Here is a 13,342-nt window from a genome sequence, read left to right as displayed (position 1 = left end):
ACTTCACATTCCAGAATGTCTGGCTCTAGGTGAGTGATCACACCATCATGATTATCTGGGTCGTGAAGATCTTTTTTGTTTAGTTCTTCTGTGTACTCTTGCTACCCCTTCTTAATATCTTCTGCTTCTGTTAGGTCCATACCATTTCTGTCCTTTACTGAGCCCATCTTTGCATGAACTGTTCCCTTGACATCGCAAAGTCAATTGAATTACTACTTCTAGTTTATTTTCTCTTCTTTTTAAACATAGTTTATGACTGAGGTTGGAATTTTGGAGACAAAAGCTTCCTCATCTCTCAGAGGTCTCTGATGTTTTGAATAGAGAATCTCATGAGTCGCCTTTCTAAAGAAGCATTCCACCAGAACCCTGCTGAGTGTAGGGGGGCTAGATTTCAATGTTTCCAGGGTTCAAAGAGTGAATTCTTTAAGCTTAGATTCTATACAAGTTTCCAAGCAAGGATTATAGAACTAGAGTCTTAAATTGATCTAGTTTTCAACAAGGATTATAAGGTTAGGGTCTTTTGGTTAAAAAAATGTAGTTGAAAAAATTACTCCCCTACCCATTGTATTCTCCTTACTATCCATTCCTACATCTACCATGTCTCTAAATCTGCTCTTGTGTAGTTCAGGAAAAATGAATTATGACTATGTCATGTACCTATTAGAATGATCTAACTTTTTAAAAAAGGCAATCAGAGCCGTCACAGAATTAGAGAAGGTGGAATTCTCTTTCATTGTTGATGGAAATAGAGAATTGTCCTGCCCTTTTAGAAAACAGCTTGGCAGTTTCATATAAAGCTAAAATACACATAGCATATAACTGAAAAATCCCACTGATACATAGCAACTAAAGATAAATGAAAACTTGAGTTCACACAAAAACCTTGATGCAATTATTTACAGAAGCTTTGATACTTGCCAAAACCTGGAAACAAGCCAAATATCCTTCAACTGAACTGATTAACAGTGTATAGTCCATCCATACACTGGGAGGCGACTGAACAATTAAAATGAAATAAACACTGGTGTGTTTAACATGGTGAATCTTGAATGGATTATGCTGAATGAGAGATCTCAGACTCCAAAGACTTTATATTTTATATCTATTTGTATAGCGGTATGGAAAATGAAAAACTATACATTCAAAAACCAAATAATGGATGCCAAAGGCTAGGCTTCAGGGAGGAGTCTGACCACAGAGACGCATGAGGGAATTCTGGGAAATGATGTGACTGTTCCCTTTCTTTGTTGCTTCACTGTGTGCTTTTCAGGCCTCATACAACTGTACCCTATTAAAAGTGTGTGTGTATATATATATATATATATATATATATATACTTTTAACAAATCTGACTTTTAAAAAGACAATTACTAAGCAAGAAAACATCTATTCTTCCATTAAAAAAAAACTGTATTGAAGGATTCACTATGTGTACCAAAGATGGGTAAGGCATTCATTTGAGTTTCTCTCTTTAACCACTTAACTTGAATGTCCTTTGTGCATTAACCAGCCTAAAGCCAGGCAATGGCTTTCCATTGCAATGAGAACAAAATCTGAATTCCTGGTATCGACTATTGCTAGCACAGTAAGGCTACTGTCCATCTCTCTTCCTTGAGCCAACTAGGATCCATCCAACCGCAATGACCTTCCATCACATGAGCCTGTCATTCTCATCTTGGGCCACTGACCTTACAATTCTCTTTACCTGGTATGCTTATTCCCCCAAATCTCCCTATAACAACCTCTTTTTCATTATTGATTTCACTCAACTTTCCCTTCTTCTGAGAGCTCTGTAGCTAAAGTAGCGACAACCGTCTCTGCCCCAACTGTTCTGTGTTCCTTTCCTTGACTTTATTTTTGTTTTTCCCCATTGGCATTATCACTATTTGAAGTAGCCTTTAAAAAATGTCTTTATATATATGCTATGTGCTGAATGTGTGTCCCTTTAAAATTCATATGTTGAAGTCCTAACTCCCAGAGTGGCTCTATGTGGAGATGGGGCCTCAAGGAAGAAAGTAACGTAAAATGAGCTTATGAGGGTGGGGCCCTAATCTCCCAGGGTTAGTGTCCTTATAAGAAGAGATGCTCCAGAGACTTCCCTCTCTCTCCACACATGCACACAGAGGAAATGCCATGTGAGGACACAGTGAGGAAACAGCCTTGTAAAAGCCAGGAAAACAGTCCTCACCCCAGACTTAGTCAGCCAGATCTTGATCATGGACTTCTAGCCTCCAGAACAGTGAGGAAATATATTTCAGTTGTTTAAACCCACACGATCAATGGCTTTTTTTTTTTTTCTTTAACAGCAGTTGAGCTGATTAATGGAATGCATTAATTGGCTATCTCTCCCTCTAGAATGTTGGCTTCAAGAGAGTTGAGGACAGCTGGACTTTGTTGCCTAGGACAGAGTCTGGGACATAATAAATACAGGCATACCTGATTTTATTGTGCTTTGCTTTAGTGTACTTCAAAAATACTGTGATTTTTACAAACTGAAGGTTTGTGGTAACTGTGCATTGTGAGATGATGATTAGTGTTTTGAACAATAAGATATTTTTAATTGAGGTATATACATTGTTTTTGTAGACATAATGTTTTGCAAACTAACATTCTATAGCCTCGTCTAAACATAACTTTTATATACACTTTTAAAATTGTGTGACTCATTTTATTGAGATATCTGCTTTGTTGCAGTGGTCTGGACCTGAACTCACAGTATCTCCAAGGTCTATCTATGCTTAATACCTGATGGCTGACTGAATGAATAAATGAGTGCAAAACAGCTTAGGGGGATAAGCAGTGATCATAGTAAAGGATGGCCAATGTCAAATGTGTGGAGACACAGAAGACGCCATCTGTTCAGATAGGAAACTGAGAACTGAGAACGCTGGCTTACATCACAAATCACCTGTCTGTACCTCTGTACATCTCAATGAAAGCTTAAACTAATGCCCGTTTTCTAGGCATATAGAGAAACTGATAACCAGAGAAAACAGACCTTTTATACAAAAATCATGGTTTACATCTAGAAACACACACACACACACACAAAACCCCTTCAGGTTTTATCTTAGATTTTACTTATGAAGCAGTGAACAGAAAGATTTATGTGGGGCTCATAATGACCTAACAGGCACTCATGACCACTCCACTAACAGCCCTTTGCTCCATGTAGGTTTAACTTCTCCTAGAAACCTAGTCTCAGCCTTGCATACCAACAGCATAAATCATGCTTCACATTTTAGAGTGGCTAGTTTATTTTGCAAAATGTACTAAGTGGCATATTAAAAATGAAAGCAATAAGGACTGGATGGACAGACAGCATTTACAGCGAACTTTACAGGGGAAAAAAGAACAGAAACAGAAAAACAGCCAAGTAAATGGATACTAACAAAGTGTGTTTTTGTTCTATTTGCTCTAATCCTATCCGTCCAACAAGAATGATATTTCACACTCCCCAGCAAGTTCCAATACCGTCTGCCACTCAAATCAGAGAGTCATTTAGAACAGAAAATGGACTGGAGAGATCAGACTCAGTACACTATCTTGATCCCCTAATTCCGGCATTCTGAAATAAGCTCTCCCCAAGTCCAAACATAAACCAGATGACTTTACAGGAAAGCTTTGCTTAAACCACGGCAAGAGAGGCTGTTATTGCATCTGAGGCTTAAAGTCACCATGTCTAAAGAAAACGCCCCGAGCCGGCCTCCAAAGAGAGAGCTTCAGAATGAGTTTCCCAGTCTCATCACTTGTTCTCAATCCCTGCCATGTATCCTTCATGGTTCACACAGCCTCCACATTTTAAAAGAAGAAGAAAGAAAGGACATCCAAATAAAAACTTCAAGCATAGGCATCCTATTTTGGGGGAACAGGAAAGGTGAAATTGACTTTGACAGCACTTTAATTTTGTGGCTATAATAAGACAGCTAAGGTCATTTGAAACGTGACTATATTTTTATATCTGGTTATATTAATATATGCATTATGGGCTTCCCAGGTGGCTCAGACATAAAGAATCTGCCTGCTAACGCAGGAGATATAGATGTAGTTTCGATCCCTAGGTTGGGAATATCCCCTGGAGGAAAAACATGGCAACCCACTATAATATTCTTCCCTGGAAAAATCCCATGGAGAGAGGAGTCTGGAGGGCTACAGTCCATGGTGTCACAAAGAGTCGGACATGGCTGAGCAGGCACGCATAGGTGCGTCACGCCTTGCAAATGCTGTCACAGAAAACCAGGAACGAATTTTTAACTAACCATGTTTTCCAGAAATAGTTTACTAAGATATTTATTTGACAAATGCACATAGTAAATTCACAGGTGTGGCAAGTGTTTCTTTTCTATGCTGTCCTAAACACAGACAGGAGCTTTCTTCCCAGGACCTAGAGATATTTTTGGTTGTCACCGGGTCAGAGGGCTGCTCCTGGCATCGAGTTGGTAGAAGTCTGGGATGCTGCTAAACACAGGACAGTTTCCACCAAAAAAAATGATATGATCCAAAGTGACCCTCATGTCAAGGTTGAGAAGCTTTCCTTGGGAATGTTGACTAGTTACTCTGGAGAAGTTTCACGTGAAAAAATTCCAAATGTCACAGGATCTGAGAGGTTTAATGAAGCATGACCTATCTGTAGAACTCTGAGCTGGCCTCTGAAAAAAGTCATAGTTTTAAGGAATGCAAAGGGTTATTTAGTTTTCTGGCTTTTAAAGCAAGTGGGCTCCAGAAGTCCAAAGAATGGAAGTCTAGGTCACTAACAGGACATTATTTTACCTGCAGAAGAGCCATCTCCAGGGAATTTGGCAGTCAGTAGTGAAATCTTATTTCACTGACAATAAGAATAACATGAATATATCAATAACCCCAGGGTAGGATTTTTTTTTAACTCTAAAAAATCACACACAATCCTATATGCACATTGAAATAAATGGTGTTGCCTTGTCTTTCATGTCCACGGGCAATTTTGTCGGAGTCAGAACCACGAATCCTCGGGGTAACCCTACAGCATAAGATTAATAAGGTGTTGGTCCGCTTTTTTGTAATACCACGTATCTTTCACATTACATTCCTTTCCTAGTGTAAGAAGATCTGGTTTCTGTATCACTTAATATCAAATGCCATATAAAACAGTTGGCAAGCCAAGGCTGTAGAAAACATTTTTCTGGGTCATCCCAGTGCACCAGCCCCAAGCATCCTCTATCCTGCATCGAACCTAGCAAAATAAAGTAAAATTTTAAAAAAATAATAATAAAAAAATAAAAGTGAAAAAATAAAATAAAATATATATTAAAAAAAAACATTTTTCACCCACATCTCTCCCAAGAATACATTTTATTCAAATCAAACAATCCAAAAGGCATTTACACAGCAGACCTTAGTGGAAAAGGCATAGGAAAAGATGAGATTTTGACTGGGGAAGGAATTATTTCCCATCTCTTATGCTCATATTTGAAAGTGATGGGATCTCATATTGGACTGTTAAAAAAGCAATAGGCCAGTAGTAATAACACATTATAGAGTTATGCCAGATAGCTCTGAAAGAAGAATGAGCATTTATAGTCTCCTAAGTTGACCTGCAGTAAAAAAGTACCAAGTAGTTTCCTTTTCCATTGCAACCCAGATACCTCTTCACTGTAACCTTCAAAGCCTTTGACTGAACTGATTTTCTAAAAGCGATCATTTGGGTAGATTCGAGCAGATGACATGACTGACATTTTCTGCCACCTACACTCAAACTGCTCAGAGACACCATCAACCACATTTACATTTACAAACGTTTGTTCTTCATTAGAGAAAAATCAGGCTAAATTTGGGAGTACTTATTTCAGTTTGATGTTGCTGTATAAACATTGAAGTTATGGAATTCAGAACATTTAACAGTTTATACAACTGAGCTACCAGATACCCCAGACACACGTCTGAATTTGATGCTCAGAAACCCCTATGACTGAGTGCAGTTATAGGATGCTCCAGGATTACAAAATATGTCCTTTTATTAAAAAGAAAAATTGAAGTATACTTGGTTTACAACGTTGCATTAATGTCTAATGTATAGCATAGTGACTGAGTTACACACACATTGTTTTCACTGCGCTTTTCCATTACGGCTTATCACAGGAGCTGTAGCCTCCTGTGCTATAGTAGAACTTGTTGTTTTTCCTTCTATATATAATACTTGGCATCTGCCAACCCCAAACCCCCAGTCTGTCCCTCCCCACCTTTCCCTCCCCCTTGGAAGCCACATAGAATTTCCATATGACCCAGCAATCCCACTCCTGGACATATATCTGGAAAAAACTCGCACTCAGAAAGATAAACCATGTTCTTTAGCTGTGACACGCCGCCAAGAGGACAAGTTCATGTCCCTGCTCCATCAAGAGGCCTTCCACATCTCTTACTAGAAAGTAACTGCTTTTACTCTGTGGTCCTGTGACATGTATGTTAACTTGTTTTGTGAAAAGAATAGAAAAATATAAACAGTGAAAAGTAAGTCTCCCTATCACCCCTCCTTCCCAGCACTCTGTTGGCCCTTCTCAGAGAATGACTGCAACCATGTCTCATGTCTTCCTTCAGAAATATTTTGTACATCTGAAAGGTAAGACATACATAAAACTCAAAGCATTCTGTGCTTCTTTCACAATACTATTGGCATTATATCTAGAATTTGTGTGCATGTCCATTGTTCCTGATAGGATAGGAACTTTTTTTTAAATCTGCATCACCAACAGGATTTTATTATTATTATTTTATTTATTATAAATTCATTTAATTGGAGGCTAATTACTTTACAATATTGTATTGGTTTTGCCATAGATCAACATGAATCCGCCAGGGGTATACAAGTGTTCCCCATCCTGAAGCCCCTCCCACCTCCCTCCCCGTACCATCCCTCTGGGTCATTCCAGTGCACCAGCCCCAAGCATCCTTTTAAACAGTACAACAGATACGAAAGAAAAGCAGTTTGTTGAACTGAGTCATCATTAAGCCATCTTTAACAATATTAACTGGATTGGAATAGGTTGCAACCATATCTTTGGATATGTTTTTCCTATACCAAATGGGATCAGTTTCTTCTCTGCAGCAATAAATATTTATGCCTCTGTTAGCTTACCACTCTCCCCCCAAGTTAGGTTTGCCTACTGGATCGAATGGGCTTCCACGGTGGAACTAGTGGCGAAAGGAAACTGCCTGCCAAACAGGAGACATACGAGATGCAGGTTCGATCCCATGGGTCAGGAAGATCCTCTGGAGGAGGGCATGGCAACCCACGCCAGCATTCCTGCCTACAGAATCCCGTGGAGAGAGGAGCCTGGTGGGCTACAAACAGTCCTCGGGGTCACAAAGAGTTGTACACAACTGAAGTGACCTAGCACGCACACAGGCCCTGGACTGAATACATGGGTATAAACATGGAATAAATACTTTACTCTGGACATTCATATTCGATCCCTTCATATGCTGAATTTTCTAAATCAGTTTCCACATCTTTAAGAGGTACATGCTGACAATAAGTCAAGAAACAGGATATTGAGGAAACATGTGGTTATTTTGACATCTTAAACATCCATAGAAATGATTATTTATATGTTGCCATATAAGGCAATTAAAACCGAAAAGACCAAAACATTTAAAAAACTCACGTATATGAAGAAATACTAAGTGAATAAGGTTAATTAGCTACAATTTTGCTGTTTCTTCCATTTCATGATATAAAATTTCTATATTCTTGGTACCAACGCAATGCATAATCTGATGCTTCCAAAATTCCACTCTTAACCCAGGACATGAACAACTCATGTGCAGTTTGGCTCCTTTGGATGAAACTGGAGGTTGCATTTAAAGATAATCAGATTAGGGTGTTACAGGGGAACAGAGCAGCTTGATACCAGGAAGGGGGCTGGTTTACCTAATGCCACTTTGCTGGAGTCAAGCAGATGCCATCAGCAACATTTTCTATTTCTGATTTGGCATTCATAGTACTAAGTTAAACAGCCTGTAAAGAAAAATAAGACATGGGACCTGCCTTCAGATTTAATAGTCCATCAGAGAAATAAATATGATATCAATAGCTATGTGATAAAAAAGACTGTCACTGTATCATGTACACGTGTGTGCTAAGTCGTTTCAATTGTGTCCAGCTCTTTGCAACCCTGTGGACTGTAGCCTGCCATGCTCCTCTGTCCAGGGGATTCTCCTGGCAAGAATATTGGTGTGGACTGCCATGCCTTCCTCCAGGAGATCATTGCAACCCAGGGATCTAACCTGTGTCTCGTTATTTCTCCTGCATTGGCAGGTGGGTTCTTTACCACCTTTGACACCTGGGAAGCCCTTGCTGTATCACAGTCACAGGAAATGCAGTGTAACAATCGTGTCAGCATTGACAATGGCCGCACTGCACCACAGGAGGTCCTTTAATCCTTACAACGTCTTATGAAAACTTATTCTTTCTGTCATCTCCATTTCACAGAGGGCAAAACTAAAGCACAGACAACTTGCCTACGTGGAAAACGACAGAATTTGAATGCACGCCTGGGCAGGCTGGCTCTGGAGTCTGCACTTCTAACCACTGCTTACACTGTTTCTCTTGTGACTAATTGTGTAATTAGCTCTGCCTGGTATGATTTAATGGTGTTCTCTAAATGAGAGAAATAAAAGAAAAGAAAAGGAAGAAATATCACCATTCTCTGCAGGCAGAGAGAACTCCATAAGCAACAAGACTCATGGGTTAACATAACATGAGATGCTCTGAGAATCAAAAAAAGGTCCAATTCAGTTGCAAGAGCCAAATCATGAAATTCTTCTGGTGCCACTCTGGAAAGTTTGAGTTGTTCTGCATTTAATAAAGTCCATGTAATACTTTAAGCCAGGCAGATAGATGATTATTTATTACTTTTTGCTTTAAAAAAATATTCAGAAAGCAATGTGAAAATGGTTTGGTACTCAATGATATCAGAGGCAGATAAAAACTTAGTACAGGTAGGGAATGGTGATTGAATGAACTTGACCAGTGGCAGGGAGACAGCTGGTTTGAAGATGTAGTTCAAAGAGAGATAGAAGAAGCCTTAATGACCAATTTTATCATTAGGAATGTGGTCTTAATGACCAATTTTATCATTAGGAATGTTGTAGGAGAGAAGGCCCAGAGAACTGGAATTATGACTTAAATGGCTTTAGAGTAAACTTTTCAAAAACTGTCGGAAGTAATTTGAGGCTTTTCATTTATTTGGTTTGTATTATGAAGGACTGATGAAGAAAAGCCCTCAGTTGGGGGTCAGGACACCCAGAAGCAGCAGCCAGTGCAAGGAGACACACAGGTGATGGTTCCCTGTGTCTAGTTATAAACTTGAAGTATGAACTCAGGAGTCTTCAGTTCCTAAAAGCAGGAGGAGTGGGTGAGAAACAGTATGAGAAAGGGCTAAACCCTGAGAAAGACTAGTAAAAGTGGGCAGAAGGGGAATTCAGACACCAGGGCAGCAGCGCAAGGGGAGGGCAAGGAGGATCAGCAGAGGATGTGCGTGTGCACTATGCTAAGTCACTCAGTCATGTCCGACCCTTTGCAACCCTATGCCTGTACCTCTTCTCGCGAGCCTCCAGGCAAGCACACTGGAGTGGGTTGCCATGCCCTCCTCCAGGGGATCTTCCGGACCCACGGATCGAACCCACGTCTCTTACATCTCCTGCATTGGCAAGTGGGTACTTCACCACTAGCACCACACAGGAAGCCCAGCAAAGGATAGAGTCATGAAATCCAAGAAAGAAGAAGCTTTCAAGAAGATGTAAGTGGTAACAACAACAGCAACATCAAAGTCAAATGAGGCAAGATCTCAAACAGCACAAGAAATAAGAAAGTGTCCGTTACAACGGACAAATTTAGGGATCCCTGGAGACAGCGGCAGGGAAAATTCCAGCCAAGTCTGAGACCAAAATTCACACTGTAGCAGGCTTAATTAGAGGCAGCGTGCTGGCGCTTCATTCGCGTCTGACTCTGTGACTGTGGACGGTAGCACACCGGGCTCCTCTGTCCATGGTATTCTCTTGCGAGTCTCCAGGCAAGAACACTGGAGTGGGTTGCCACGCCCTCCTCCAGGGGATCCTCCTGACCCAGCGATCAAACCCACGTCTCTGCAGCTTCCGTACCGCAGGTAGATTCTTTACTGCTGAGCCACTGGGGAAACCCAATTAGAGACAACACAGGAAGACCATGTGTAAAGAATACTCAAACTGTCTACCAGTAAAGAAAAAGCAAAAATAGTGTGGTCAGTACAAGTTATGGGCACAAAAAGAATGTTTTGTTTTTTGACTGCACCACACAGAATGCAGGATCTTGTTCCCTGACCAGGGATTGAGCCTCTACCCCCTGCATTGGAAGCATGGAGTCTTATCCACTGCACCACCAGGGGAGTTTTCTGCCCTCTTTATAGGTGGGAGAGACTTGACTTTTATGGGGTGAAAGGAATATTCAGTAGACAAGGCAACATTGAAGACAGGGACTGCTGGGTGATACAAAGTTCTTTATCAGATGACAGTATGTAAAATCAAGAATATGGTATTCTGAGCATCTTAACTGCAATTTGCTTCCTGAGGGAAATGTTCATTGTTGTTACAGTCTAAGTGGGCAGTGGGAGAGGATGAAGCACTTTTGCAACTGTTGAAATAGCCAAAGGATACAATGTTCTACTGTTAATATAAAGTACACAGAGACATACATCACAGAGAGGATGCTGGAAGGTGGACGTATATACCTGCAGTTGACCTCTGTACAGTGTAGATGGTGACCTGGGAGGGAGACACAGTCCCCGGGGACCAGGCAGTCCTCATGGTGTCTAACAGGGCACCATCAAAGTTCAGACCGTGGCTGCTCAGATTACAGGTTGAAACCCCAATTTTTTCTCTTCAGGTTTTTCATGAGCCACAATGAAAGTCTGGACACTTAGGTCTTTGGGGAAAGATTCAGATTTTAAATTGTGCATTGGAAAGATGACTGACTAACGCAAAGCAGAAACTCATTCCAGCCCAGGCCTAGGACACAGGGGCATCTCTAATAATTGACCTCGAACCTTGGGCAAGAAGATTTTTATAATAAGCAGATGTATGGATATATAGTACAGACAGGTAGATGGATTCACATATTCATACACACATATGCATGTATGCAAACACAAACACTTGCTGACTTTAGCTAATGAACGTGTATATTAATTCAATTATTTCTGTTTTCCAGTCACATATACATTTCTAATTGTAATTACAACTATTTTTATAATTATTAGACTCCAAGAACAGGTACTATTAAATTACAAATATAAATTACTTGGTGCATAGTATGTGTTCAATAAATGTCATGCCCTTACACTACACGCCTGTCACTCTCTCTGAGCATATAATGCCATATTCTGTGTCTTTTGAATTAACTATGTTATCTTCTCAGCTATACAGTATAACTCTAGAGGGCTTTATTCTCTCTATCTTTATTTCTTGTTTTTACTTTCTGACCACCATGTTTAGAATGCCTTGTTGGAAATAAGAGAAGGCTTACTGGATAAATGGAGAGATATCATTACTTTTCGCCCCTAGAGAAGTTTTAATCAACATGAGACGAACGAATAGATCTCTACCCTAGACTATCTCATCTGTGTTGACTCTTTCATGGAAGGTAGACCATGAGTTTCTTGAGCCCCTGTTTTACACAGATGCACTGTTTTTTTAAAGCCTATAGAGCACAGTACTGTGCTTGGAAGACTTACTGGATGTTTACTGAGTGACTGAATGAATGACCCTCTAAGCTGACCAAACCGAAAATGGAGTTACATTCCTTCTATCCGCTAGGCTGATCTTCAATGAGACCTTCACTCTGACTAACTCTTTAGGGGCTGAAAGACAGAAAACTGAAAGCCGTGGAGAAATCTAAGATAAAAGACTGAGAATAAGAATAATAATTATTCTTCAGTTTGTTGGTTCATTGCAGGATGGCCAAGGTAAAGGAATGAAATTGGAAAGTCAGGAGAAAGTTTCAACCAAAGACTATTCCAAATGACAGAATTTTAAAGATGCTGGATTATGTAGCTTAAGTCTGATTCTTTTCAGAGGAGAAGTTCAGGCTATATATTAATTGTTCTCAGTAAGAGTCTGCAAACTTCCAAATGCTTATTAAAACTGAGTATGAAAATACAATCACCATGTTACTAACTTGATTCTGTGTGTTACCCTTCCTCTGAGAGCCAGAGGCAAGCATAGAAGCTTCATTAATGTTGAAATGAGCCTGGACACAGGCTACGATTACCACCTAGCAGCAGTGACACTCTAACCCTAGAGAAACAGACTCTTCTCCCAGACCAGTCTGCACCCCTCCCTTCATGTCACTCTTTCTAAGGTGAGAGAGGGGCAGAAAGATGGCATACGGACAGAAGCTTCATAAGCACGGGTGATGCCACTGAAATCAGAGTCACTCACAGGAAGAAAAGAAACTCACTGATGAGAAAGGTTTGATTGACATTTTGGTTTAGAACAAAAAGAAAGATTTAAACATTTTTCTCCAGTACTGATTTCAGGGTTCAGAGATACCTTAGCAATTAAAACACAGAAAAAGTGATCTACTTACCCATTCTGTATGGCAGCTGTGGGGTCATAGGTCAGGGCCATGCCAGCCTGTATAATGGGGGGAAGAAGGGAGAAAATGGATCTTAATGTTTTTATGGTAATGTCCAAAGCATTCAGCACACACACAGACTTTTATCTTTACATTCTATGATTTAAGTTTACTTATTCCTATATATTTATCCCCCGCTTACTGTCAAAACTAGCATTTTTACTACCTGAACACCAGAATCCAACATTGAGTTAGGGAATTTATATTATATATCCAGACAAACCAAAGAAGAATGCATTTTGGATGGTCTCCATTTCTACTTCATATGCCATGCACTGTCTAATCTGGTATCCTTATAATTTCTCATTCTTTTCAAGAACATCTATTGTATATCTCCAAGCATGGGAAAAAAAGGTAAGAATGGATCGTGGGGTAAGAATTAAAATAAATGCTACTTAAAATGAGTTCGACCTTTTAGAAGAAAGTGTTAAGAAATATTTATTTAAAAATAGATTGCGTGCCTCAGGGTAGGCAGGCAATGAATCACGGGGTGCTGTCCAACGCCTTGCTGGTACCTGTCCCACCCAGAGTGTAGAAAGGGAAGGTCATTTGCATGTGATGAAAACTCTTGGCCTTGTGGCTAACAAGGAGGTAGTTTTTGTTTTGTTTCCAAGGTAACACCACCACTGAAAAACTACATTTTTGTAACTGACCGTCATTACAGAAAGGAATATACATATGATGATCGTGATGATCGCT

General features: G+C 40.0%; 1 protein-coding gene across 5 annotated transcripts in view; it reads right to left on the bottom strand.

Annotated features, from left to right (window-relative positions):
* RBMS3 (RNA binding motif single stranded interacting protein 3) overlaps positions 1-13,342 on the bottom strand; it is a 785,524-nt gene that overhangs the window by 97,009 nt on the left and 675,173 nt on the right. For all 5 annotated transcript variants that reach the window (XM_068981964.1, XM_068981962.1, XM_068981967.1 and 2 more), the window contains one exon: positions 12,596-12,642. In XM_068981964.1, coding sequence (XP_068838065.1) covers positions 12,596-12,642 — 47 coding nt within the window. The remainder of the gene's footprint in view (positions 1-12,595; positions 12,643-13,342) is intronic.

The sequence above is a fragment of the Capricornis sumatraensis genome, chromosome 10, assembly GCF_032405125.1.
Source record: "Capricornis sumatraensis isolate serow.1 chromosome 10, serow.2, whole genome shotgun sequence".
In the NCBI taxonomy this organism is placed as follows: domain Eukaryota; kingdom Metazoa; phylum Chordata; class Mammalia; order Artiodactyla; family Bovidae; genus Capricornis; species Capricornis sumatraensis.
The sequence above is the reverse complement of the archived record's forward strand: the minus strand, read 5'-3'. Positions and strand labels throughout refer to the sequence as shown.